The sequence below is a fragment of the Lutra lutra genome, chromosome 1 (assembly GCF_902655055.1).
Source record: "Lutra lutra chromosome 1, mLutLut1.2, whole genome shotgun sequence".
Lineage (NCBI taxonomy): Eukaryota > Metazoa > Chordata > Mammalia > Carnivora > Mustelidae > Lutra > Lutra lutra.
In genome coordinates this window covers 213,840,946-213,868,297 of record NC_062278.1, presented here as the reverse complement: position 1 = coordinate 213,868,297, position 27,352 = coordinate 213,840,946, and the positions used below count along the sequence as shown (strand labels likewise).

Below are 27,352 nucleotides of genomic sequence, written 5' to 3'. Positions count from 1 at the left end.
GGCCCTGCACTTCCCCACTGAGACCTGCTCACATCTCCAGTGCCGCGAGCTCTGAGGGGGAAGACTGAAGGAAGCCCAAGAGGCTTGATGACGAGCTGGGGTCCCACGCCTCATGGATGGCTGGGGCGGGGGCGTCTGGCTCCCTCCCTCCTGATCCTTTGCTCCTGGAGATGATTTCAGTCAGGGCCTCTGAAAGGGCCAGTGGCTCCTGGGTCCCTTGCCTGTCCTGACCGTTTCCCCAACTGTGATGGGAGATGCTGAGAAACAGCCCCCCATCTCTCTCACGGACACTTGCTGGATTCCCAAGACTCTGAGAGTAAGAGAAGCAGGGAGGAAAGGCTAGCTGCAGGCGTCCCTTCAGCCCAGCGCTGTCGTGGGCAGGCTTGCTTTCACCTTCCTGGGGGTGGCTATCGGGACCCACAGTGTCCTCCTTCTGCCCCGAGTTTCGGGTGTGAGTGTGGTGGCCTGTGAGGACAGGGCCTTACAGATCTAGAGGGCTGTTCCTGAGCAGGGAAACTGGAGCTCCCTTCCCATCAGCTCCAAAGACACCTTAGGGCAGAGCCCACGAGGACCGGGCTGGATGAGCTGCCTGTGGTGTCGTTCCCAGCTGGCTTCCAGCCTAGGCTCCAAGGTGGGTCCAGGGCCCCGCCTGTCCCCTCCCTGCGCCTCCCCGGGTCCCTGGTCAGCTCAGATTGCTCTGGCTCCCGCGGAGCCCCAGGCACCTTGCTGCAGCCTTTACTGGTGTCAGTTACCCCCCACCCCCACCCCGCCACGCCTGGGACAGGCTCAAGTGGCCCAAAGGCTACCCTTAGCTGAAAAGGGACACTAACCCAGGAGAGGGTCATGGAGGAACGCTGGGAAATCACTGCAAGGGGCTGGGGGAAGGGTAAACGGGGCAAACGGAGTGACAAGGTGCAGCCAACCTCCTCTTCCTCAGAAAAGGTATCAAGGAAGCATCACCCAGTCACCCTTCAGGGGACAGCCTCACTGCTGCTGGAACAGGGAGCAAGAGGGCAAAGGACCCCTGTAAAAGGCCGTCAAGGTACCATGAGACCAAAGAAGGAATCCTGAGAGTCGCACCAGCAGCCCATTCACTGCAGCCCAGTAGCACATAGCGGCCTTGTGGTGCGATGGGGGATCCGGGGAGCGGGAACAAAGGCCTTGACCTCTAAGCACCAGAGACCCCCGGGGCATGCAGCAGGAAGAACTGGAGAGGCTGAGGAGGAGAGACGAATGTGCCGGGAGTCCGGGTGCTCTGGGGCCTGGAGCCATGTGCCCTCTCCGGGCCCTTGCCCTGAGGACCCCGGAGCCCCAAAGCAGCCAAAGCCAGCACCTAGGAGGTCTAGAGCCAACCGGATGCCCTGTAGGCTGACCAAAGTCCTCCAGCAGTGACGGGCGAGGCCTCCCACCTGCTCTCAGCTGCCTGGGGCTAGCAGACTGTGAGGGCTGTGATGGGTCGGGCCAGGCTTCTAGTGGCTGTTCATGGCACAGGGACTCGGTGGACAGAGCCCCACCCTCAGGGACAAGGGATGGACATCCTCACCATCGTCAGTACTTCAGGTGACATGAGTGTTAAGAAGAAGAAAAAGCAAAGTGAGGACACAGGGCGTGAGCAGTGGAGGTGGGGGATGTGGGCGTCAGGGAGGCAGCATCTGAGCCAACACCAGAACACAAGGGCCGAGCCACCAGGGGGTTGGGGACGGAGCGCTCCAGGCTGAGGGCACTGCAAGTGCAAAGACCGGGAGGCCAGACTGAGCCTTGTGGGTTTTTGGCGTTGCGGGAAGGCCAGGAGGGCTGTAGCAGGTGTGGGAGGGGGCGGATGGGGCCGGGTGAGGCTTGGGGGGCTGACAGGCCTTCGAGACCGAAGTTGGGAGGCTAGGAAATTGTCAGCAGGGGATACAGGCAGTGTGGAGCTTTTAAAGCCCTTCCCTAGTGGAAGGGGCCACAGGAGCTATCTGTCCTCAGAGGAGAACGCCAAAGTCTGGGTTTCTCAGGCAGTGACCCCAGGGCCATCTGCCTCAGAATCATCTGCATCGAACTGGGCTGCGATGGGCTCCCTCCTGGTCACTGCAGGGGTGGACAGTGACCGGCGAGGGCGGAGGCTGAACTGGGTTGGGGGCCCTGGAGGTGGCAGAGGTGGTAGGTTCTGGGAGAAGATGCGGGGACGAGAGGTCTTGCTCGAAGATGGGCAGGGCAGGGATCCATGCTGACCCAGGCCCGGGGCTGCTGTTTGTTAGGATGAAAAAGTCTCAGAAGAGGGTGTGATTGGATGAGGGGAAAAATCCAAGGTTCTATCAGGCAGTGCCGGCTTGAGAGGCCCATTCAATCCTGAGTGGATGCGTCACAGGCTGGGGTTCACGGCCATAGCCCAAGGCACAGGCCGCGATGTGGGCATGTTGTTAGCACCAAGGTGGCAGTGGAAGCTGAGACGCTGGACTAGGCCCCCATGAAGGGCGATGAGGAGGAAGCAGCAAAGGGGATGGAGAAAGGAGGCAGGAAAGTAGGTAGGGACCAGGGCAGGGGGCGGTTCCGGGAGGAAGGGGACAAGTATGTCAGGTACTTCCCAGGGACCGAGGAAGAGGAGTACCAAGAATGAGCAGCAGATGGGCAAGGTGGGGGCTGTGGGCGACTGGAGTGACTGGGGTGCAGGAAGGGAAAGGCAGAGGCAGCAGAGGAGAGAGCACAAGTTAAGGAAGGGAGGGTGAATCCTTCAAGGAATTCCGACTTAAAAGGAAGTGAAGACTTGGGCAGCGGCTGAAACGGTACAGGAACTGGGGTTTCCGATTAAATCGGGAGGTGTCTCATCCCAGCAGGCCGGTAGGAAAGATTTGCAAGACAGGGACCAAGCGATAAAGCCTTGGAGGGGATGGCCTGGGAGGTTTGAGGCTGGCTCAGGTGAGATGGGGTCCTTCTTGATACGTGGTGGCACCTGTTCCCAGGGAGGCAGGCAGTGGGGTCAGGGGTAAGGAGCACGGAATGAAACAAGATGATGGAGGTGGGGGTGGGTTTCTTGTGTGGGGAGGGGGCATGCTGGTGAGAAAACCTAGCAAAATAACTGGGCAGTGCCAGGAACAGGCTGGAGATTTGTGACCTGGGGACCCTGGCCACGTCCATGGCTGGTGCTCTCACATGACATCCCTCCAGAACCAGTCCCTGTGGTAAAGAGTCACCACCCTCATCCCTCTCTGGGGACCTCGACACTGCCAGGAGCCTAAAGGAGGCTGCTCAGGGCCCCGGCTACACCTGCTCTGGTCCCATGGGGCCATGTCAGCTGCCATGTGTCACTCTATATTGTCCTATCTTCCTAAACCCAGTCTTGACCTGCCCCTTCCAAAGCCTCCCAAGATACCTTTATGATTTCCATCCATTCCTTTTCCACTCTGGAAAGATCGGGCCGGGGTGGAGGGTGTGGTTCACCACATTCTCCCCACTCCGCTAAACACACTGGAAGCCACGGATGATGCCCAGTCCTGGTCTGAGCTCCACCTTCTCGGGGGAATGACTGCCTGCCCTGACCCTCTGCTCCCAGTTCCTTCTGCTCGGCCCAGCTCGGCCCATCTCCATCCTGGAAGGAACTGGGGCACAGGGAAGATGGTCTAGGCAGGAATCAGGGTGTCACAACCTGAGCTTCTGGATCACTTTCTCCATGGCTGTAAGGGGAGCCACTGTGAGAAATGGGTCCTTGGCCATATGATCCCGAAATTGCCCAACCAATGGCCTCCCTCGGCCCCTGGGTCCTGCCAGAACCAAAAAGGTTGCATCTCGGGGGAGGCCTCCCAGCTGACCTCCATGAAATGCCTCTGTGAACACCTCGCACGTATCCCGAGCTCACGAAGCTGTTACCAGCCCTTTATGGACGAGGAAACAGGCAGAGCGGCTGAGGGTGTGGTAAGGAATAACCCAGGCCAGGAGTGCAGCGGCTGGGTCCTCACCTTCCATCTCTGAGAGAGATGCTTGCGAACTTTAAGTCTCCCACCCAGTCCTTCCCTCAAGTGGCAGTTTACTTGGGGACAGAGACAGAAACAGCCCCAAGAGCTGCCCCAGTGGCAAGGAGTTTAGGTGGATAGAAGCCTCGTTGCCCGGCCTAACGACTCCTTCCCCAGAAACATCCTCCCAAGTCTCACAGAGGAAAGCCAGCGAATTTGAAAGCTGCCATGCTGGTGACAGGCACAGTGACAGCGGGAAGGCATCACTGTGCCCCCCACATCCAGGATGCCTGGCTCCCCAAACTCCTCTCTGAGTTATTCACAGAGCACGCTGGCTCCGAGTGCGTGTCCACTTACCAGAGACGGTGACCACGATGTACTGCTGGGACGCCGGGGACGGGGTGGGTGCGCCAGCCGGCTGCGAGGGCGTGGGGGTGGCCGGCAGCTCTGTCACGTACTGCTTCTGGCTGCCTGGTGGCTGCGCCTGGGGCTGGGGGCTCTGTAGCTCAGTGACATACTGGGGCTGGGGGGTAGCGGCGGTGGCAGGCTGCTGGGGGGGCTGGGGCGCCGCTGGTGGCGGCGGGGGCTGGGGCGGGGCCTGTGGTGGTGGGGCTGGCTGCGGGGCTGCTTGAAGCTCGGTAACATACGCTGGTGTTGCCATGCCAACAGTGGGGAAAATGATAATAAATAAGGCTTTTTTTCTTCTTCCTTGGGAAGAAGAAGAGGAGGAGGGAAACAGAAAAAAAAAAAAAAAGAAGAAGAAAAAGCAAGAATTAATCGACAAGCAGAGGAAACCAGGGACAGTTCCTGGCTCCCTAGAGACACGTTTAGGTTCGTCACTAACTTAATTAAATCTGGAGGCTGGTGGCTAGATCCAGCCAGCCCATCACTGCAGGGGAACTGGTTACGGACTGAGACTGATCTATGCCTCTTCCACTCACCCCAGTCCAGGACTTCTGCCTTTTTCCTCCCCGGGCCCTGGTGCCTGGAGGACCCCTGTGGTAAAGGAAGGTTGGGGAGGGTGGGAGACACACGGTCCCTCTCTCCTGAGGGCTCATGCCCTCATGCAGCCTGTGTGTGTGCTGAGTGCTTTCTCTACATTGTTTCATTTTAAACTTTGCAACAACCTTGTCTGGGTTTGGGTCTGCTCGGCCAGATGAGGAGCTGAGGCTCAGAGAGGTTGAGGAACTTGCCCCAGACCACACAGCAGGCAGAGGCGGAATCCTGGGCATTCTGAGCACAGCAGCAGATGGCTAACTGCTGGAAGGTAAAGTCATGGGGAAAGCTGCCTTCCTACTGGCCTGTCCCAGTTCCCTACATGCCTGTTGTTTGGGCTTGGATTCTTGGCTGAGTATCATTTCCAGTGGGGCGCCAGAAAGGGAAAGGTGTTTGAGTCCAAAAAGCCCTTAGAGCAGCTTGTGGCCACAGAGACTTTCAGGCCCTTGAATGGACCAAAATGGGCTATAATACCAGATATGAGCTCATCCCAGGAAGAGTGCCCTTCTGAGTCCAGGGGCGCTGGGCTGAGAGCAGGCCCTAGCCACAGGGCAGGCTCACCAGTCACTGCTGACCTCGGAATGGGGCTGGCCCAACCAGGCAGAGGTAGCTTTTCGGGCTGCTGAAGGCTTATATTCCTTCTCCCGGGTCCTGGGCTAGGCAACCCATCCCTCTTGCCTAGCTCTGTCCCTTCTAGCTCACGGCCCCCCCATGCCTGTGCTAAGCGCCACCCTCTCTCTCTCACCTCAGCCCTGCCTCATCAGAAGAAGGGCACATGGCTTCCCTGCTGCCCACACTAACCGGTGCCATCCCCAACCCCTGAGCATTTGAGGATGGTGGAACCAACACTGCAGTGGTAACGAGGAGAAGGTCCAGCCCCCATACCTTCGTGGCCCCTGCCTGGCCCAGGGAAGTATTTAAGTTGAATAGTCCTGCCTGCGTTCGGTCACCGGTAACATTCGCAGGCACTCCAAGCCCCCAGGGCCACGGAGCCAGAGGCCTTTCTGCACTAACCCTGGAGCACCTGTGTGCCATCATGTGCCAGGGGGCGGCCCTCCAGCCGCGGGTGGCTAAGGGTGGGATTTGTAAGAGGAGGGGGGTGGGGAAAGCAATTGCTGCTGGTTGACCAGAAGCCCCACGAGTCTCTGCTGTGCTTGCCTCTGTCCTGCAGCCCCCTGAGGGAGGAGACACCGTGACCATTTCATAGATGAGCAACACCGTGTGAAGGGTGCCCAGCAACTGGTAAAAGACGATTTGAATCCAGGTCTCTCTGATCTCCAGATGTATGCCCTTAGCCCCCAGCCCTACTTGGAGCCAAGCACGGGGCTCGTTTTATTTCTTACACTCAGTAGATAGCATCATCCCTGTATCTCAGACAGGGAGACCTGAGCCCCATCCACAGAGATTAAACACCTGCCACACACAAGAAGAAGTCACTTTCCCCCAGCTCCTGCCCTCCCAAATCCTTCCTGCCAGCATTAGAGGGGCTAGCTACCTCCTGGGGGCTCCTCACACCACTGGGTCCAAACTCTGGTCCAGGCCAGGAGCTGATCAGGTCCGTCTGCCTGGTGTCAGACCCACCTTGACACGAACCCTGACCTGCCTCTTCATTCATAAACATGTTACTGACCTTCCTCTGGGCCTCAATTTCTCCATCTGTACTGGGGATAATGAGGACACCAACTCAGAGGGCTGTCATGAGGATCCAATGATACAAGCCCAGTACCCAGTAAGGACTGAGACGTGGAAGCCATTCTTACCCTTGTCACTAACAAATGCCCATGCCAGGTGGCGATGGAGAAGCGAGGGGAAGGAAACACACATTCCTCGGGCTCTAGGAAGGAGGTGCCCAAGGGGAAATCCAACTCTGTTGGTGTTCATCAGCATCACCTGCATAGCTAGGTAAATGCAGATTCCTGAGTGCTTCTGCCCAAGGAGTCTGGGATGGCCCCAGAGTCTGCTGTTTGAGCTAACTCTCCCTCAGGATGATTCCAAGCTTGCTGGCCTTGAGGGAACTCTCGGGAAAACCCTGGCCTGGGCTTTCTGGGCCCTAGCAGAGCGTGCTCCCTTGGTACCCCCCACAAGGAAAGGGCTTTCAAAGCTCCACACTTGCCGGTGTTTGCTCCTCCTTGAGCTACAAAGCCCGCATGCCCCATCCCTTCCACCCAGGGGCAGGGAAGTGACATCGAAGACTGAAAGGCCAAGCTTGAAAAGGTGAAGGGGAGATTAATGAAACAGTTAAACCCACTTCTCTATTGGAGGCCCTCTCAGCACTGTCATTGTCAATCTCTAGGAAGGGCAATTCAGGATACCAAGTGTCCCACAATTATTTGACCAGGGAGCCCTTTCCTTTCCATGTGTGGATGACTAGGGCAAGCAGAGGTCTGCAAGGTGCTCTCTAGAGAGAAATAAGTCACAAATATTTAAACAGTATGAGATCCCTTTCTTTCCAGAGCAGGGAACACGAAACAAGGAAGTCCCTCAACAAATTTGTTCCTTGGCAATGAAACTGCCAAGAAAAGCACCAATGGCTGCATCTAACTTCAAAGCCAACAGCTGTTTTTGGAGAATGTTTGAATCAATTACTTCAGATCAGGGCCAGCAAACTTCTGGAAAGGGCCACAGCCAAAACTTTTGCCTTTGTGGGCAGACAGCCTAGCCTCTGTTGCAACTACTCAACTCTGCCACTGCAGTGGGAAAGCAGCCATAGATAATATGTAAACAGACGAACATGGTTATGTGCTAATAAAATTTTATTTATAGACAATGAGATATGAATTTCATATAGTATCACATGTCCTGACATTTTATTTGGGCCACAAAATTTTCTCTTTTAATTTTTTCCTCAATCATTTAAAAGTATAAAAAAAATTATTCTTAATTCACAGGCCACACAAAACCAGGTAGCAGCCACAGTTTGCCGACCTCTGGTTTGGATTCCAGATTCTATAACCGAATGGTTTATGTCTTGCACAAGGCCCTCCCAAGGAAATGGAAAGAAAACTCCCTTTCCTCATCTGCAGAATGGCTCTGTTGAGGAACTTGCAGTGGAATAGGGAAAATAAATATAAGGATGTAGGTTTCCTTCATCTTCCATATCCAGTTAGTTTTCAGGACTTCTCAATGATTCCTTCAAAATAGATCCTAAGGCTGGACACTTCTCTCCACCTACATCAATACCTGCTACTCTGACCTGTCTCCATCTCTTTCCTGGACCCCTCCAACATCCTCATTACTGGCTCCACGCTCCACTCTGGCCTCTATAGTCCTTAAGATCCTTTGAGGGCACCTGGATGGCTAAGTCCGTTTAGCATCTGCCTTTGTTTTGGGTCATGAACCCAGGGTCATGGGATCAGGTCCTGCATTGGGCTCCCTGCTCAGCGGGGAGTCTGCTTCTCCCTCTACCCCTGCCCCCTGCTTGCACTCTTGCTCTCTCTCAAATACCTTTAAAAAAAAAAAAAAGATCCTTTGAAAGCACAAATCATAACTTTTGCCCTTCTATTCAGAGGGCTCCACAGCTCTTATCACAGAGACAAAACAAAATCCAGAGCCCTTCCCAAGCATTATGGGGCCTTGAGGTCCTTCCTATCTCACCTTGAATGTTCTAGTCAAACTGGCTCTTGCTCCTAGAATGCTCCAGGCCTCCTCCTCCTGCCTCAGGACCTTTGTACCAGACTCTTCCACCTGACTGACATGCTCTCCTCACCTCTACCCCCATTCTCCACTGCTGGCTACTTATCATTCAGATCTCAGCTTATATGTCACCTTCTTGGGTCTCAGGTGTGCTCTCCTCCCCCAACCCCAAGTACTCTGAAGCACACACTCTTATTTTGTTTTCTTCCCGGCCCTGTATTTCCTTGTTTGTTTATTTTCCTATTCATAGTTCCCCTTTCCTCCATGACCAGAAATACAAGCTCCTCAATGGCAGAGACCCTGCCTGCCTTGCCCATTACTGTACCTCCAGCTCCTAGAACACTGATGGGCACATAGTAGGAGCTCAACTTTTACTGTCAAATACGTGTCCCCATGCCAGGAGCACCTTGCTAGTAAGTGTCAAAGGCCAGTTTGAGTTTACCAATTGATGAGCCCTTGTGAACCAGTTCCTGCCTCCTGCCTCTGCCGGCAGCAGGCTTAAGCAGCAGGGGTGGCTGGTGCCCAATGGCCCAGAATGCGGCGCCCGGCCCAAGAAGAGCACTGTCCAGTGGCTATCTGCAGACCACGTCCCTGGGGAAGTCTGCCTGGCCCATCCCCGAGCTATTGAGACGTACATGGGGAGGGAAAGGCAAGGACTTCAGCTCCATTCCCACGACACCCACACCCCTGGCTCACCCAGCTGCCTCTTGAAAGCCTTGGGGCTGAGTCTGGGCCCAGGCCCAGGAGAATTTTTCTTTTTGGCTACTCTCCTAAAGCAGCAGAAAGGCTATTCAGGAGCAAGGGGAATGACATTTTCTCACTAGAAACTGGAGTCCTGGTATCTAGCTTCCTAGGATCTCTGTCATCTCTGTCATCAGCCCACACAGCCCAGCAAGTGAGTCAACCTTTTAAGCCACTAGGCTCTCACCCAATTCAAAATGATAAAAATAAATGCGAGCGGTGTAATTCAGAGAGCTGAGCAAGAAGGGCCAATCACGAGAACAACAGTGGCCGCTAAGAGCATCTGAGCAATTACTAGGTATCTGATGCTCAACGTGTATTCTTTTACGGGATCCATAACACAGTGATATGAGCTTAAAATGATTACCATTGATCACTGCCCCTAGCTTAGACAGGAGAAAACTGAGGTCCAGAGAAGTAAAGTAATGCATCCATGGGCACACAGCTAGAAAGCAGTTGATTGTTTCCCAAAGCAAACCAAACCAGTGCTCTCTACCCTCGTGGAAAGACCCCTTTGGGCTTGGGCCCTTCAAATACAAAAGTTACGGCAGGGGAGAGGCAGTTAACAAGACTAGGTGATCGGTAGTACCACCTTCTGCTCAAAGTTTGCCTTTCCAACAGGTGGTGATGACCTTTCAGGCAGACCTGGCATTTCCATATTGGTACTGAAAATTAATCTCCACCCTTCCTAAGCTTCAAAGGGGTCTGTCACCTCTCAAAGAGGACCTGGTCTAGAAAAAGTCTCTGGAGAAGTGAGACGCCCCCCCCCCCCCCCACGCAAACTTATCTCAAATTCTTGAGGGAAAGCTTTAGGAGAGCCTGAAAAATTCTTCTCCTTGAAGTTTAATGATTTAAAAAAAAAAAAGGCTGAAATTTGCACACCACCACTCTGCTCTGCTGATGCCAAGCTCCAAAGCAAGACAGAGAATAAGCAAAGTGGACTTGGCCCAGCTGGCTGTTTGAAAAAAATAAATTCTTCCCCAAGCTGGCAGATCCTGTTGCCCGGCAAAGCGTTCGCTCAGATTCTCCTGTAACAAACATGGAACACTTCCCTTTCCCTCTGATCTTGATGTCCTGTGCCTGCCCACGTGGCTCTGGAGGCTGGTACCTCCTCAGTGACATGTGACCCGGTTGACACCAACTTGACTGACACAAAAACATGTGTCTGGCCAAGAGAAGCAGTTTAAGAAATCTAAGAAACTTCCTCGGCGCCATTTGCTAACCATCCCCAGAAGGGGAGACCTTGATGGGCTGAATGGTTAGAAATCAATCCATCTCCAGAAAACAAACCTTCTGCTCAGGGACACCAGACCTAAGAGAACAGCCCATGGAGAAGCATTCAAGTTTCCGTGCTGTCTCAGTCACCCGAGATCACTCCTCCTTGCCATGGGCTCCAATTTCTGCAAACTAAATCCTCCGGACTAAAGCCATATTCCTAGCCCACAGCTTCTCCATGACACTTTGTCTCCCTTTGCCTTCTCTCAGAGAGAAGAAGGCAGATTTATGAGCGGACAGCAGTGTTTGAAATTAAGATTAGCTAACAGTTCTATCAAACCACATTCAAAAACAGCACATGGGGTAAAAGTTCAAAGATGAGCCCTGGAGAAATTTCTGAAAGGAGTTAGGAGTCCCTGAAATGCAGAAAGGGGACGACAGCAACGATTCTCCCCACTTCACAGGATGGAAAACTGAGGCCTGAGATGTGGCAGACACTGTGTACTGGGAATGACCGGGCAAGGGGAGGGGGGATTCTAAAGCGACGCGGCGCAGGTGGCCTCCCATCCCTTTGGCACGCTGTAAGGCCCAGGAGCCAGGTGCCCCACCCGGTTCCCCCCAACCCCCGGAACCCGTCGGCCCCGCCCACACCTACAACCTGGTCCCGCCCACTCACCTCGGCCCCGCCTCGCCCCTCCCTCGCTCCCATTGGCCCAGCCTCCCCAGGCCCGCCTCTCCGCACCTCCCAACATATAAAAGCCCCCCGCCCCGTCCCGCCGACCTCCACTCGCCGCCGGCCTGCTAGCGCCCGCCCCTTGCGGGGGCTGGGCCCCGGACCCCAGGGGCGGGTGGTGTCGACCCAGCCGGGCCCCGGCCCCCTCCCCCACGGCCCCGACAGTCGCCGCCGCCATTTTGACCGACCGCCCCTTCCCCCCGGACTATGATTACAGCGACACCCGCCGCCCGGGCCCCGCCGCCCTCCCTGGCCCGGCCCGCCACCCTGGGGCTGCCCCGGTTACCTCGGCTTCTTCCTACTTCTGTCCGCAGAAGGGCTTTCCAGAGGTCTCGAAGGCGATGTTGGGAGGGGGACGGAACGTGCCGGGGTCCCTGGGCCGGGTGGGGGGGGTGGGGGTGGGGGTCGGCCAGGCGGTTGTTGTTGTTGACTCGCGTTGCCGGGTTGCTTGGTCGCCACGACTACCGTGGCTATGGCGCCTCCGTTTCCCTCACCGGGGCAACTGTTGCTACCCACCCTACACACGTCACGGGCGGGGGCGGAGTCCCGGGTGATTGGCGGCGCCGGGAGAAGTGATTGGACGGGCCTAGGTCCTGCTCCTAAACTATTGGTCCCAAGTCACGCTTTTCAACACACTCTCGACTTCTCGGCTCTCTGATTCATCGGTGTGCATGTCCATCAAAGGAAACTGAGCCCTCAAAGGCAGGAGAACCCGTCACTCCCGCAAGGAAGCCGCGGCCTAAGAATAAAGGGGTGGGGTCTGTGAGGTAGGGATTGGTTTGCGGCTGTAAAACCTGCCTTATGTTTCCCGTAAGGGGACGTCAGTCTATTCCAAAGGTTTGCCGCGCTCTCTAGTTGGGAACCGTGCGCATGCGCGGCACGCAAGGCCAACTGGGAATGGTAGTCCGCTCTGCCTACTTTAAACGCCTTACCAACTATAAAAGGCGAGAAAGGAAAGCTCTGTTCCTTCAGACTGCTCGTTTCCCCGGCGGGTCAGTTCCTGGCATCGCGCGCTTACGTCGCGGGAGGAATATGGTGACGTGCCCTGTTCTTCTGTGACGTCAGCGGCGGGGGCCGGGCTAGGGGTTCGATGACGTCACTGGGCGCTCTTACCCTACCCTCATTGCCCTCTGGCGGTGGGATGGTCGTGGGGAACCAAGGTGGGGTTCGGTCTCAGATCCCGTCCCTGAGCAAACTTCCCCCGCCGCCCCACCCGCGGCCACCTCTGTCTAGACCTGGCCTCCGCGCCTGCTCCCGCTTCCCCGCCCTCTCCAGCCGGGAAAGGTCACAGCTGCCGGGACAGCCGCGGCTATCTCGGCCCCGCAGGCGGTGCGGAGGGCCCTGGGAAAGGTCTCCCGCAGGCGGTGGATTTAATTAGAGGCTTCTATCGGGGGCGATAAGCAAAGGTCGGCACCCAGCCCCTCCCGGGGGAGCTCCGGCTGCCCTTCAGGGCTCCACACCGCCCCCCCCCCATTGCGCTCCCCAACACCGTCCTCCTCGCCTCAGTTTCCGCCGGCGAGAAGAGACAGAAGCGGGTTAAGATTAGGGTGAGCTCGCCTCTGGAGCAAAAACTCAATCAAGATAAATGACATTCTAATCCACTATTTTTTCCCAGTATTTTTTAAGTATCAAAATTAATGGGAAAAAAATCCATGAAGAGCAAAATACCGAAATTTTAAATAAAGGTAAGATCCGCCAAGACTGAGATTAAGGTAAGGTGAGTCATCCAAGTGCAGGATCGGATCTTGTCTTTTACTTCTCTAAAAACAAAAACGTATTTTATTTTATTTTATTTTTAAGATTTTATTTATTTGACAGACAGAGATCACGAGTAGGCAGAGAGAGGAGGAAGCAGGCTCCCTGCTGAGCAGAAAACCTGATACGCGGCTTGATCTCAGGACCCTGAGATCATGACCCGAGCTGTGAAAGCAGAGGCTTAACCCACTGAGCCACTCAGGTGCCCCCAAAACGTATTTTAATCATTGAATTTTTTTTGCTTTAATTTTGATTTTTCAAAATATTATCTTGATAAGTGAGGGTTTTGGTACCCCGCTCTTCAAATTTTGCGCCCTTGTCTCCACCAGAAGCGGTGAGGAAAATAAAAGCAAAGGCTCAGAGCCCATGGTTCTAATTCCACTCTGGCTGTGTGACAATGAGACAAAGTGTCTCTATCTCCGAGCTTGTTTCCTGGTTCAACCAATTTCACACTTCCTCTGTGCAAGGCCTGGGCTGTAAAAGTAAAGAAAGCAGACAAATCCTTAGACCTTGCATTCTACCAGGGGAGACACAATCATTAGTGAAATTAATACATGAGATAGGTTTCTGCGGGCTGTAAGAGCACCATAAGAGGATGTGGGGAGGAGTGAGAGAGGGTGCTGGAGCCTGTGTCCCTGGAGGAGGGGTCATGCAAACTGAGCGTTGAGTAGTGAGAAGCAAGCCCCATAAAACCGAGTTGGAGGGAACTGCAGAGGCAAAAGCCAGGCAGGGATGGAACAAACATCTGGCTGGGGGAGAATGAGCAAAGAGAAAAGTGTCAGAGGTGAAGTCAGAGAAATACAGGTAGCCAGATGACTTCTCAGATATCCTCCCAACAACTCAGCAAAGTGGAATATTCCCCCCAATAGATGGGTAAGCAAGCAGCATCTCAGAGGGGGAAGGTGCTCCCTTAGGATCACAGGACTGGAGGCAGCAGAGCCTAGACAGCCTGTCTCCTTTTCTGGGACTTTCCAATGTGCTTTCATGCCCCTGGATATGAACCTCGAAGGAAGAAGTGATGCAGCAGCAGTCCCAACCTGCCTGGAAACACTGGCTGAGCCCCAGCCCTGACAAGTCCCCCCAAGAATTCATGAGACTTCCAGGCATAAGGTGTCCAGGATAAATCCGAGCTGGCAGGGCAAGTCACTCAGCCCTGCAGATGCTGTGTGCAGGTGGAGGTCCCAGGGCCAGTCCTGTGGGGAATGGGGACTAGAAGCCCTATTTCCACCTCCCACCCATTTCCCCACCTTCCTGGCATCCCTAAGCCCCAAGGTGGGCACAGCCAAGCCTGAAAATTATTTCTTCAATCACAAATATTCATCATAAGCCTTTGTGGCAGGGAAGACAGTGTGGGCTAGAAGTGTTCTAATTTTTTTTTTTAATCTGATAGTACTTGCATGGTTATATAAAGATGCCCTGAGCTCTCCATTCAAAGACCATGTACTTGGGGCACCTGGGTGGCTCAGTGGGTTAAGCATCTGACTTTTGATTTCAGCTCAGGTCATGATCTCAGGGTTGTGAAATCAGGCTCTGTGTAGGACTCTGTACTCAGTGTGGAGTCTGCCTGTCCCTCTCCCTCTGCTCCTCCCCTTGCTCACACTCTCTTTCTCTCTCAAGTAAATAAAGAAAAAAATTATTAAAAAACCTGTGCACTTTATGTACGTTATGCTCCAATTTGAAAGTTAAAAACATGTACACATACTATTGAAAGTGGCTGTTTGACCAACGCCCTTCAGACACACTGGCACTTAAAAGTAAGGGATTAAGGATGGTCTTGCCTCCCCAGTGTTAGCTGTAGTGGTCACTAACAGCCCAAGAAGAATGCCAGCTTAAAAATTTAGGAGGGGGCGCCTGGGTGGCTCAGTGGGTTAAAGCCTCTGCCTTCGGCTCAGGTCATGATCCCAGGGTCCTGGGATCGAGCCCCACATCGGGCACTCTGCTCAGCAGGGAGCCTGCTTTCTTCTCTCTCTCTCTGCCTGCCTCTCTGCCTACTTGTAATCTCTGTCTGTCAAATAAATAAAATCTTTAAAAAAAATTTAGGAGGAATGGGAGAATTAGAAAAATCCCCATTTTCTGGAGCACCTGGGTGGCTCAGTTGGTTAAGCGTCTGCCTTTGGCTCGAGTCATGATCCCAGGGTCCTGGGATTGAGCCCCACATCGGGCTCCCTGCTTGATGGGGAGTCTGCTTCTCCCTCTCCAGCTCTCCCGTGCTTGTGTTCCCCCTCTCGCTATTTTTGTCATAAATTTAAAAATACGTATTTTTAAGATTTTATTTATTTATTCAACAGACAGAAATCACAAGTAGGCAGAGAGAGAGGAAGGGAAGCAGGCCCCCCCGCCAAGCAGAGAGCCCGAAGCAGGGCTCGATCCCAGGACCCTGGGATCATGACCTGAGCCGAAGGCAGAGGCTTTAACCCACTGAGCCACCCAGGCGCCCCAATAAATAAATAAAAAATTTTAAAAAAAGAAAAATCACCATTTTGCAAAAGTTGAAGAAATAATTGATTTTGGCAGTTGAAAGGATGATAGGGAACAAAACACACACAGGGTGCCGGGTGGCTTGCTGGCTGTAGGAGAGTGGACTTCATCACGGAAGCCAGACTGTCACCAGCGTTAGTTGCAATGAAGCTCCGCACCACAGGAAAGGGACCTGTGGCCTCAGAAGTAAGTAAGGAAGAAGAAGATGACACATCTTGCCAAAATGTTAAACCTGACTCTGATTCTCTCAACCTAACATCCAGTTTGCACAAAATGGAAAGAATAGAGACAAATGTCCACATCAGGGGCCCCTGGGTAGCTCAGTCTATAGGGCATCTGACTCTTGGTTTTGGTTCTGGTCGTGATCTGGGGGTCATGGGATCAAGCCCCTTGTCCGGCTCTGAACTCAGCAAGGAGTTTGCTTGAGATTATTCGTCCCTCTCCCTCTGCCCCTCCCTGCTCCTCTAAAAGAAATAAAATCTTAACAAAACCAACAACAAAAAACCAAAAAGCAAAAGAAAACATCAGGAAGCAACAGACAAATCCAGAGCAGAGGGTGGGGTGTCTCTTCAATAAGTCAGTCCCGGAAAAAAGGAGTGGGGATTTTCCAGGGCCAAATTGCTCTTTGTGGCGAGGAACTGTCCTCTGCATCATAGGATACTGGGCAGTATCCTGGCCACCATGAGACACCAGGAGCACCCTCCCTCTCTTGCCAAATTGCTCCGGCTAACATTTCCAGTACTGTGTTGAATAAAAGTAATGGCAACAGGTGCCCTTCTCTTGTTCCTATGTTAGAAGAAAAGCTTCCAGTGTTTCACCAGTGAGTATGATGTCTGCTGTGGGCTTGTCAAAGATGGCCTTTATCAGGTTGAGCTATTTTCCCTCTATGCCCAGACTGTTGAGAGTTTTCATCATGAAAATATATTGAATTTTGTCAAATGCTTTTTCTGCATCTATGGAGATGATCATATGACTTTTATCATTTTGTTAATGTGGTGTATCACATTGATTTGCAAATACTGAGCCATTCTAGCATCCCTGGAATAAATCCCTCTTAATCATGGTGTGTGATCCTTTAAATGTATTGTTGAATTTGGTTCACTAATATTTTGGTGAGGATTTTTGCACCTGTATTCATCAGGGATATTGACCTATGATTTTCCATGTAGCTATTAAAACTAAAAGTAACTAAAATAAAAATGCAATGAACAATTTAGTTCCTCATTACTCCTGAACTCATTTCAAGTACCCAATAACCACATGTACCCTGTGGCTACCATGTTGGAAAGCACAGATATAGAACACTCCCATGATTGTAGAAAGTTCTATTGACCTGGGCTGCTCTAAATCAATCCCGAAAAGATGTTTCAGAGACTCAGGAAAACTTGAATATGTATGTGGTGTAAGATGATAGTGAATAATGATTGTACATTTGTCTTTGTGTAAATGTCCTTATTTTCCAGAAAGGCATGCTATGGTATTTAGAGATGAAAAATGATGTCATAAGGTTGAAATGAGATAATGTATTTAAAACACCTAGCACAAAACCAGGCACCCATCAAATCCTTAATAAATGTTAGTGTTAATTAATATGAAAGCTTGGAGAAAGGGCAAATTGGGAAAAATATTTACAATTCATTTTACAACCAGACAGTAAATCTCCTTCATATATAAAGAACCCCTAGAAATCAAGAAGAAAAAGATCAACAACCCAAAAAATAATGGATAAAGAAGGTGGCCAGAGAGGAAAGAGAAAATTATAATAGTTCTGGAACATGTGGAATATGTTCCACGGCACTTGTGGAAGAGAAATGTAAATATTCCCCATTCTGACATACAGTTTTCCACCTTTTATACTGGCAAAAATCCAAAGGTTGATACACTCTGTCAATGAGGCTATAGAGAAACAAAAGTCTCATTAGTTGCCAGAGGGAGTGTGAATTAATCTATCCCCCAAAGGGAAAATTTGAAATGTCTATAAAAAGCACAAATACACAGGGGCAACTGAATGGCTCAGTCAGTAAAGCCTTGGACTCTTGATTTCCGCTCAGGTCATGCTCTCAGGGTCATGAGGTCGAGCCCCACTTTGGTCTCCAAAGTCGTCAGGGGGTCTGGTTGAGATTTTCTCTCTGCCTCTACCCCTCCCCTTGCTCTCACTCTCTCAAATAAATAAATAAATCTTAAAAAAAAAAAAAAAAAAAAAAGCACAGGGCTCCTGAGTGGCTCAGTTGGTTAAGCATCTGCCTTTGGCTCAGGCTGTGGTCCTGGGGTTCCAAGATCAAGCCCCGCATCTGGCTCCATGCTCAATGGAGAGTCTGCTTCTCTCTCTGACCCCCCCACCCCCACATTTTCTCTCTCTGTCTCCCTCAAATAGATAGATAAAATTTTTTTAATAAGTAAAAATTAAAAAATAAATGAGATTTTTAAAAAGCACAAATACATATATTCTTCAAGCCCGAAATCTCACACTGGGGAATTTTTCCACTGATACACTCGTGTATGTGTGAACTGATGTGTCTACAAAGTTTTTCACTGCAGTGTTAGCTTAAAAACAAATGGATGGAAAAATGTCCATCTCTGGGAGTGAAATTAACTAGGGGGCATCCACACAGCAGAATACTATGTAGCTGTAGAAAAATAACAAAGTGTACAGAGAGAGTTATATTTATTTATTTTTTTTAGAAGTCAGGGAGGAGCCGAAGGAGAGGAAGAGAGAGACTCTTAAGCAGGACCAGCGTGGACCCAGACACAGGGTACAACCACATGACCCTAAGCTCATGACCTGAGCCAAAATCAAGGGTTAGATGCTGAACTGACTGAGCCATCCAGGTGCACCTGAAGAGAATTTTGATAAGAGGAGATGTCCTGCATTTATTAAGTGGCCAGGGGCTGGGGGAAGCAAGGTGTAGCAGAGTATATAAAGCAAGCTACCTTGGATTGAAATTGCACGTGGATGAACTTGAAAACATTGTCCTTTTTTAAAAAATTTTTTTAAAATTTATTTTCAGCGTAACAGTATTCATTGTTTTTGCACCACACCCAGTGCTCCACGCAATCCGTGCCCTCCTTAATACCCACCACCTGGTTCTCCCAACCTCCCACCCCACCCCCGCCCCTTCAAAACCCTCAGATTGTTTTTCAGAGTCCATAGTCTCTCATGGTTCACCTCCCCTTCCAATTTCCCTCAACTCCCTTCTCCTCTCTAACTCCCCTTGTCCTCCATGCTATTTGTTATGCTCCACAAATAAGTGAAACCATATGATAATTGACTCTCTCTGCTTGACTTATTTCACTCAGCATAATCTCTTCCAGTCCCGTCCATGTTGCTACAAAAGTTGGGTATTCATCCTTTCTGATGGAGGCATAATACTCCATAGTGTATATGGACCACATCTTCCTAATCCATCCATCCATTGAAGGGTATCTTGGTTCTTTCCACAGTTTGGCGACCGTGGCCATTGCTGCTATGAACATTGGGGTACAGATGGCCCTTCTTTTCACTCCATCTGTGTCTTTGGGGTAAATACCCAGGAGTGTAATTGCAGGGTCATAGGGAAGCTCTATTTTTAATTTCTTGAGGAATCTCCACACTGTTCTCCAAAGTGGCTGCACCAACTTGCATTCCCACCAACAGTGTAAGAGGGTTCCCCTTTCTCCACATCCCCTCCAACACATGTTGTTTCCTGTCTTGCTAATTTTGGCCATTCTAAGTGGTGTAAGGTGGTATCTCAATGTGGTTTTAATTTGAATCTCCCTGATGGCTAGTGATGATGAACATTTTTTCATGTGTCTGATAGCCATTTGTATGTCTTCATTGGAGAAGTGTCTGTTCATATCTTCTGCCCATTTTTTGATATGATTATCTGTTTTGTGTGTGTTGAGTTTGAGGAGTTCTTTATAGATCCTGGATACCAACCTTGTCCTAACTGCAAGAAGACAGACACTAAAGGACAAATACTGTATGAGTCTACTTACACAAGGTAAATAGAATAGGCAAATCCAGAGACAGAATGGAAGGATGGTGGGCATTAGGGGCTGAGCAAAAGTGTGGGGGAAATGGGGAGTTAGTATTTAGTGGGGACAGAGTTTCAGTTTGGGAAGACGAAGAGTTCTGAAGATGGATGGTGGTGATGGCTGCACACTATACATGTGATGTATTTAATGCTACTGAATGAGACAATTAAAATGGGGTAAAGTGATATATTTTATGTTATGCATATTTTACAACAATAAACAATTTTAAATGCTCCCTTTTATGTAAAGGCAGGTGTGTGGGGGGGGCGGATAAGAACCTATATTCATATTTATTTGTACAGGTGCACAGAAATTCTGAAAAGATACTCAGTGGGCGCCTGGGTAGCCCAGTTGGTTAAGCAGCTGACTCTTGAATTCAGCTGAGATAATGATCTCGGGGTTTGGGGACTGAGCCCCACATCTGGCTTCGAGCTCAACAAGGAGTCTGCTTGAGAATTCTCTCTCTCCCTTTCCTTCTGCCTCTCCCTCCACATGAGCACTCTGTCTCTGTCTCTCTAAAATAAATAAATCAGGGACCCCTGTGTGGCTCAGTGGGGTAAGCCTCCGCCTTCAGCTCAGGTCATGATCTCGGGGTCCTGGGATCAAGTCCTGCATCAGGCTCCCTGCTCAGTGGGGAGCATGCTTCCCCCTCTCTCTCTGCCTGCCTCTCTGCCTACTTGTGATCTCTCTCTCAAATAAATAAATACAATCTTAAAAAATAAATAAATAAACAAATAAATCTGGAACCCCTGGGTGGCTCAGTTGGTTAAGCATATGACCTAGGCTCATGTCATGATCTCAGGGTCCTGGGATCAAGTCCTGAGTGGGGCTCCCTGCTCAGTGGGGAGTCAGTGTGTCCCTCTCCCTTTGCTTCTCCTCCTGCTTGTGCTCTTTTTCTCTGTCAGATAAATATATAAAAATAATAATAATTTATTAATATAAATAAATAAATAAATAAATTTTTGTTTTTTAAAAAAAAAAAGAAGAAAAGAAAGATACTCAGGAAATCAAGAGCAGTGGGTTACCTGGAGGGCAAAGGAAGGGTCTGAGATTGGGAAGGAGATATTGCAGCATAAATATTCTTATACTTTTTGTTTCTTTTTTTTTTTTTTTTAAGATTTTGTTTATTTATCTGACAGAGAGAGGTACAGCGAGAGTAGGTACACGAGCAGAGGAACTGGGAGAGGGAGAAGCAGGCTTCCCACCAAGCAGGGAGTCTAGTGCGGGGCTTGATCCAGGACTCTGGGATCATGACCTGAGCCTAAGGCAGACGCTTAAAGACTTAGCTACCCAGGCACCCCACACTTTTTGTTTCTTGATGCACCAGAATGTACTGACCATTCAGAAATAGGATTAGCTAAGAACTTTGGAGAGAGTGGCTTTGTTTGGGATTGGTAAAAGTTGGGTGCATTTTTATGCTGACTGAAAACAATGATGATGAAAATAATAATGATATTGGGAGCATATAACATTTCCAGATTCTTTCTTTTTTTTTTTTTTTAAAGATTTTATCCATTTATTTGGGATAGAGAGAGCATGAGAGAGAGAGCATGAGCCAGGGGAGAGAGGGAGAGAGAGAAACAGGCTCCCCACTGGGCAGGAAGCCCAGTGCAGGGCTCGATCCCAGGACCCTGACATCATGATTTGAGCCAAAGGCAGATGTTCCACTGACTGAGCCACCCAGGAACCCCCCGATTCTTATGTATTTGTTTCCTACAGCTGCTGTTACAGTTTGCCACTGTATTGGGTGGCTTACAAAAACAGAAATTTATTCTCTTATAGTTCTAGAGCCTGGAAGTCTAAAATCAAGCTGTTAGCCAGGCTATGCTCCCTCCAGCTCTAGGGAAAGATCCTTTCATGTCTCTTCCAGCCTCTGGTGGCTCCAGACATGACTTGGCTTCTTCATGCACATCATTCCAGTCTCTGCCTCTGTCTTCCCATGGCCTTGTCTCTTCTGTTTGTCTTCAGCACCTGTCCTTGGATTTAGGGTCCAACCAGATAATCCAGGAGGATCTCCTAAGTCCTTAATTACATATGCAAAGACCCTTTTCCCAAATATATCATGTTCCAAGTTCCCGAGGGTTAGCAGACAGAGCTATCTTTCTGCGGGTCATATGCAATCCATTACATTTCAGTGTGTGCTATGCGTGGAGCTGAGCGCTTTGCATAATGTCACTGAAGTCCTGGAACAGCCCCATGAAGGACATGTGCTTATTAACTTCATCTTTCCAATGAACTCAGAGAGGTGCCACGCCTGGCTCAAGGTCACAGGGGAACTGGAATTTTTTTTTTAAGATTTTATTTATTTATTTGACAGAGATCACAAGCAGGCAGAGAGGCAGGCGGAGAGAGAGGGGGAAGCAGGCTCCTTGCTGAGCAGAGAGCCTGATGCGGGGCTCCATCCCAGCACCCTGAGATCATGACCTGAGCCGAACGCAGAGGCTTAACCCACCGAGCCACCCAGGCCCCCTGGGAACTGGAATTTGAATGCAGCTCTACTGGGTTCAAAACTCGGACTCTGTGTGAGGCACAAAACAGCCTTCCCATTCTGGGCCAGTCAGTCACAGTCAGACAAGCTGCCATTACTTCCTGGCGTGATCTTTCCCAGCCTGTGAGCTAGGCACTGGGGATATGGAGAAAAGGGCAGGAGGGTACATCCCTGGAGGGTCGCCAGGAGAAGAGGAGGTGGAGGGGAGTCTATTATTCATCAGCCCTTTCAAAGCAGTACGATCAGATATGACTCCTGCCTTCTGGAGCATCGCCTTGGCCCAAGACACCACAAGGGGCAAACGAGGCCAGGAGTTCGTCACGAAGAAAAGGACAACAGAATAAACTTCGAATCCAAAGGGTACGCGTCAGGTAGAAATGACATTTAAACAGCTACTTACTGCCTGCCACAGAGGGTTTAAAGATGTACTCCTTGATTCTTTCCTATTTAACAACTGAGAAAACCAAGGGAGAGAGAGGTTAAGTGACTTGCCTATGGTCACCCAGCAGGAAAGAGGCAGAGATGGGTTCCAGCCCAGCTCAGCCCATCACCAGAGCCCCTATTATTGTTTATTTAAGTTGGGCTGAAATTGATAACATAAAATTAACTGTGTTGGGCGCCTGGGTGGCTCAGTTGGTTGAGCGACTGCCTTCGGCTCAGGTCATGATCCTGGAGTCCCGGGATTGAGTCCCGCATCGGGCTCCCAGCTCCACGGGGAGTCTGCTTCTCCCTCTGACCTTCTCCTCACTCATGCTCTCTCTCACTGTCTCTCTCTTCTCTCAAATAAATAAATAAAAAATGTTTAAAAAAATTAACTGTGTTAAAGCAAACAATTCGGTCACATATAGTATATTCACAATGTTGTACCCACACTACCTCTGTCTAAAACATCTTCACCCCCCAAGTTATACTCAGTGGTGATTACTCCCCCATTCTGTCCTCCTCCCAACCTCCACCGGCAACCACCAGTGGGCTTTCTGTCTCTATGGATATGCCTGTTTTGGGTCATTTTAGATCAACGGAATCATGTAATATGGGACATTCTGGCTCTGGCTTCTTTCACTAGGTGTAATGTTTTCAGGGTTCATCCACATTATAACATTATCAGGGGGCACCTGGGTGGCTCAGTGAGTTGAGCCTCTGCCTTCGGCTCAGGTCATGATCTCGGGGTCCTGGAATCAAGCCCTGCATCGGGCTCTCTGCTCAGCGGGGAGCCTGCTTCCTCCTCTCTCTCTGCCTGCCTCCCTGCCTACTTGTGATCTCTGTCTGTCAAATACAAAAATAAAATCTTTAAAAATCTTATAAAAAAATAACATTATCAGAACTTTATTCCTTTTAGGGGCACCTGGATGGCTCAGTTGGTTAAGCGATTGCCTTCAGTTCAGGTCATAATCATTGAGCCCCACATAGGGGTCCCTCCTCAGTGGGAAGCCTGCTTCTCTCTTGGCTTGTGCTCTCTCTGTCAAGTAAATTAATAAAATAGTTTTTAAAAACAAGAACTTCATTCCTTGTCATGACTGACTCGTATTCCATTGTGTGGGTCTACCACATCTGGTTTACCCACTCATCTGTTGATGGGAATTTGGGTCATTTCTGCTTTCTGGCTGTTGTGAATAGTGCTGCTATAAACACATATGTACAAATAGCATTGAAGTGGTTAATTTTATGTATAGGAATTTTACTCCAATATTTTATTTTATTTAGATTTTATTTATTTGAGAGAAAGAGCATGCACTAGCAGGGGGAGAAGCAGAGGGAGAGGGACAAGCAGACTCCTTGCTGAACTCCCCAAAGTGGGGCTCTATCTCATGACCCTGAGATCATGACCTGAACTTAAACCAAGAGTTAGACACTTAACCCACTGAGCCACCCAGGTGCCCTTACCCCAGTATTTTTATTATTTTTATTTTTTTAAGGGTTTTATTTATTTATTTGTCAGAGAGAATGAGCACAAGCAGGGGGAGTGGCAGGTAGAGGGAGAAGCAAGATCCCTGCTGACCAAGGAACGTGACATGGGACTCAGTCCCAGGACCCTGAGATTACAACCTGAGCAGAAGGCAACTGAGCCACCCAGACGTCCCTTATTTTTATTTTTTATATTTTATTTATTCAATTGAGAAAGCGAGTGATTGAGAGAGGAGAGAACACAGGCCAGGGGAGGGAGGAGCAGAGAGAGAGAGAGAGGAGCAGACTCCCCGCTGAACAGGAAACCTGATGTAGGACTTGATCCCAAGATCCTGCGATCAGGACCTGAGCTGAAGGCAGACGCTTAACTAACTGAGCCACCCAGGAGCTCCCTACCCCAATATTAAAAAAAAAAAAAAAAAAAAGAACACTATTAGCTGAGAGGACCTAGAAACAATGCCCTGCCCACCCCATCCCCCATCCCCAGTAGTGATGAGCACAGCCAGCTCCCCAATCTTGACTTTTCAGTGCCATTCTCCAATAAAGGGAATCCAGACTCTTTGGGAAAGTGGCTGATTCTAGGACTGGGACAGGGAAAACACAAGGCAAGCCCCATATTTCTCATTGTGCCAGACAATAAGAAGCACTAAAAAACTAAAAAACAAAATCAGACAAATACTGTGGAGTCATGTCAAAAGGACAGTGCATGAAATGAAATGCCTAGAGCAAGAGACAATTGAAAGAGCTCCCAGTGGTCACAGCTGGAACAATTTGGGCAACAAAATAAATAACAATAGTGTTGCATTATAATCCAAAGGATACAATAACTGTTTACAAGTCCATACTGGCATAAATAAATGACTGGATAAACAAATAACTGGAGACAGAACAGCTCTTCCTTCCAGAAGTCCAAATCATAAATAATGGTACATGTAGAAGGAATGGGGCAATGGAAAATTACTAATAAACAAAACAAACACCATGGGAATAATTTCTATACACCCGATCCCCTCAGAATGCTAAAATCAGTGGGTAGACTTTAAATGGAAATGGGATCGGGATGCCTGGGTGGGGAAGTACGTTAAAGGTCTGCTTCTTGATTTCAGCTCAGGTCATGATCTTAGGGTTGTGGGATCCAGCTGTGTCAGGCTCCCACTCATCGGGGAATCTGCTTGAGGTCCTCTCTCCCTCCCTCAACCTCTCTGCCTCCTCCCTCCCCACTGTGCCTGTGAACTCTCTTTCTCTTAAAAAAAAAAATTAACTCTTTAAAAAATAATAAAATAGGGGCGCCTGGGTGGCTCAGTGGGTTAAAGCCTCTGCCTTCGGCTCAGATCATGATCCCAGGGTCCTGGGATGGAGCCCCACATCGGGCTCTCCGCTTAGCGGGGAGCCTGCTCCCCCTCTCTCGTTGCCAACCTCTCTGCCTACTTGTGATCTCTCTCTCTCTCTCTCTCTCTCTCTCTCTGTGTCAAATACATAAATTTTTAAAAATCTTTAAAAAATAATAAAATTAAGGGAAACAGGATCTTCTCATAGCCTTAAAATATTTCATCCCAAACATTTCTCAATTACTACACTTTTAACATATGTCCACAAATTCTTCTAAAATTCTCCCTTCCCAAAAGGTCAAGATTAATTCCTCTGTCTTGCTGGGAGGCTGGAAATGTTTTCTGGACCGAAGTCATGGTTACAAAGTCTGTTTGGTTTGTGAAAATTCTTCCAGGTGTCCCCTTATGATTGGTGTATTTTTCCTTAGGTGTAGTCCTACTTTGATCAAAAGTTCAAATTGTTAGAATACAAAAGGAAATCAAAAAAGGAAAGAAAAGGAGAAAAAGAACTATCTGCCTCAGGTAACACTCCCATGTGAGTGTTAGAATTCTACCGAAAAGCAAAGTAGTGATGACTGAAGGCAGGATGGCGGCTACCTCTGGGGGGAGGGTGGGGTTGTGAGCAGAGAGGATACGCAGCAGTGGGTGTCTATGCTCTTGGCAACTTCCTACTTCCGGACCTGAGTGATGCTATCGTGGGTGTCCTGTTTATGATTCCTTAAATTTTAAGTTCTTGTGGTGTCCTGGAGCCAGCTGACTCCAACTTGTGAGAACTGATGGTTAACTTTTCAGGACTTTGGTGACCACACACTGACATCCCATTGATAGCTTGAAATTGACCAGAAATCAACAACTGCTACAAATCAGGGTTTTTTTGTTTTTGTTTTTTGGTTTTTTTTTTGCCTGGAGAACCCATTTGTAAACGTTTCCCAGCACATCACAGCTTCTCTATGTATATTAATTAAGCATTTAAAAATTATCATCATTTAAAAAATTTTTTTTAAAGATTTTATTTATTTGACAAAGAGAGACACAGCAAGAGAGGGAACACAAGCAAGGGCATAGGGAGAGGTAGAAGCAGGCTTCCCCACTGAGCAGGGAGCCCGATGCAGGGCTCGAATCCCAGACCCTGGGATCATGACCTGAGCCAAAGGCAGATGCTTAACAATTGAGCCACCCAGGCACCCCCAAAATTATTATTATTATTATTATTTTTTAAAGATTTTATCCATTTATTTGACAGAGAGAGATCACAAGCAGGCAGAGAGGCAGGTAGAGAGAGAGGAGGAAGCAGGCTCACTGCTGAGCAGAGAGCCCGACGCGGGGCTCGATCCCAGGACCCTGAGATCATGACCTGAGCTGAAGGCAGCGGCTTAACCCACTGAGCCACCCAGGCGCCCCCAAAATTATTATTTTTTAATTGTGGTAGAAATACACATAAAATTTGCCATCTTTTTAAAACCCAGTGACATCAAGCACATTCACCATCCATCTCCAGAACTCTTTTCATCTTGCAAAATTGAAACTCTGTCTCCATAATAGTATTTTTTAATCCTTAAAACTTTCCCTTTGAGGGCATGGATTCTGGAGCCAGATGGCTCTTTTGGAATCTGCATCTCCACTCCTTACCCCCTTTACTAGCTGAGCCTGGGCACCTTCTAGCACCACTCTGTGCCTCGGTTTCCTTGCCTATAATATGGGAATAATCTTAGTCCTAATCTCCGAGTCCAGTGGCTCTCAAAAGTGTGGTTTCTGAACCACCACAGCACCAGCAAAGACTGGAAATGTGTTGCAAATGCAGATTCTCAGATGCTCTGTAAATAGGGCCCAAGAGGCTAAAGCCCTCTTTTTTTTTTTTTAAGATTTTATTTATTTTTTATTTATTTGACAGACAGAGATCACAAGTAGGCAGAGAGGCAGGCAGAGAGAGAGAGGAGGAAGCAGGCTCCCCACTGAGCAGAGAGCCCCATGCGGGGATCGATCCCAGGACTCTGGGATCATGACCTGAGCCGAAGGCAGAGGCTTCAACCCACTGAGCCACCCAGGCTCCCCTAAAGCCCTCTTTTAAAATAGGGTTTTAACAAGCCCTCCAGGAGATTATGAGGCTTGCTCAAATTTGAGAGCCATATCAGAGGTTACG

At 49.7% G+C, this 27,352-nt stretch overlaps 1 protein-coding gene across 7 annotated transcripts in view; it reads right to left on the bottom strand.

Moving 5' to 3' along the window:
* Positions 1-12,194, bottom strand: part of RFX1 (regulatory factor X1) — a 30,998-nt gene extending 18,804 nt beyond the window's left edge. For 2 of the 7 annotated variants that reach the window (XM_047700481.1, XM_047700510.1), the window contains exons 1-2: positions 11,531-11,754; positions 4,284-4,634 (exon numbers count right to left, since the gene is read on the bottom strand). In XM_047700481.1, coding sequence (XP_047556437.1) covers positions 4,284-4,587 — 304 coding nt within the window. In that variant the 5' untranslated portion in view covers positions 4,588-4,634; positions 11,531-11,754. Of the gene's footprint in view, positions 1-4,283; positions 4,635-8,080; positions 8,083-11,530; positions 11,755-12,176 lie in introns of those variants that run through there. The other 5 variants (XM_047700494.1, XM_047700503.1, XM_047700485.1 and 2 more) reach the window with 5 other exon arrangements.
* Between the last annotated feature and the right edge of the window lie 15,158 nt (positions 12,195-27,352).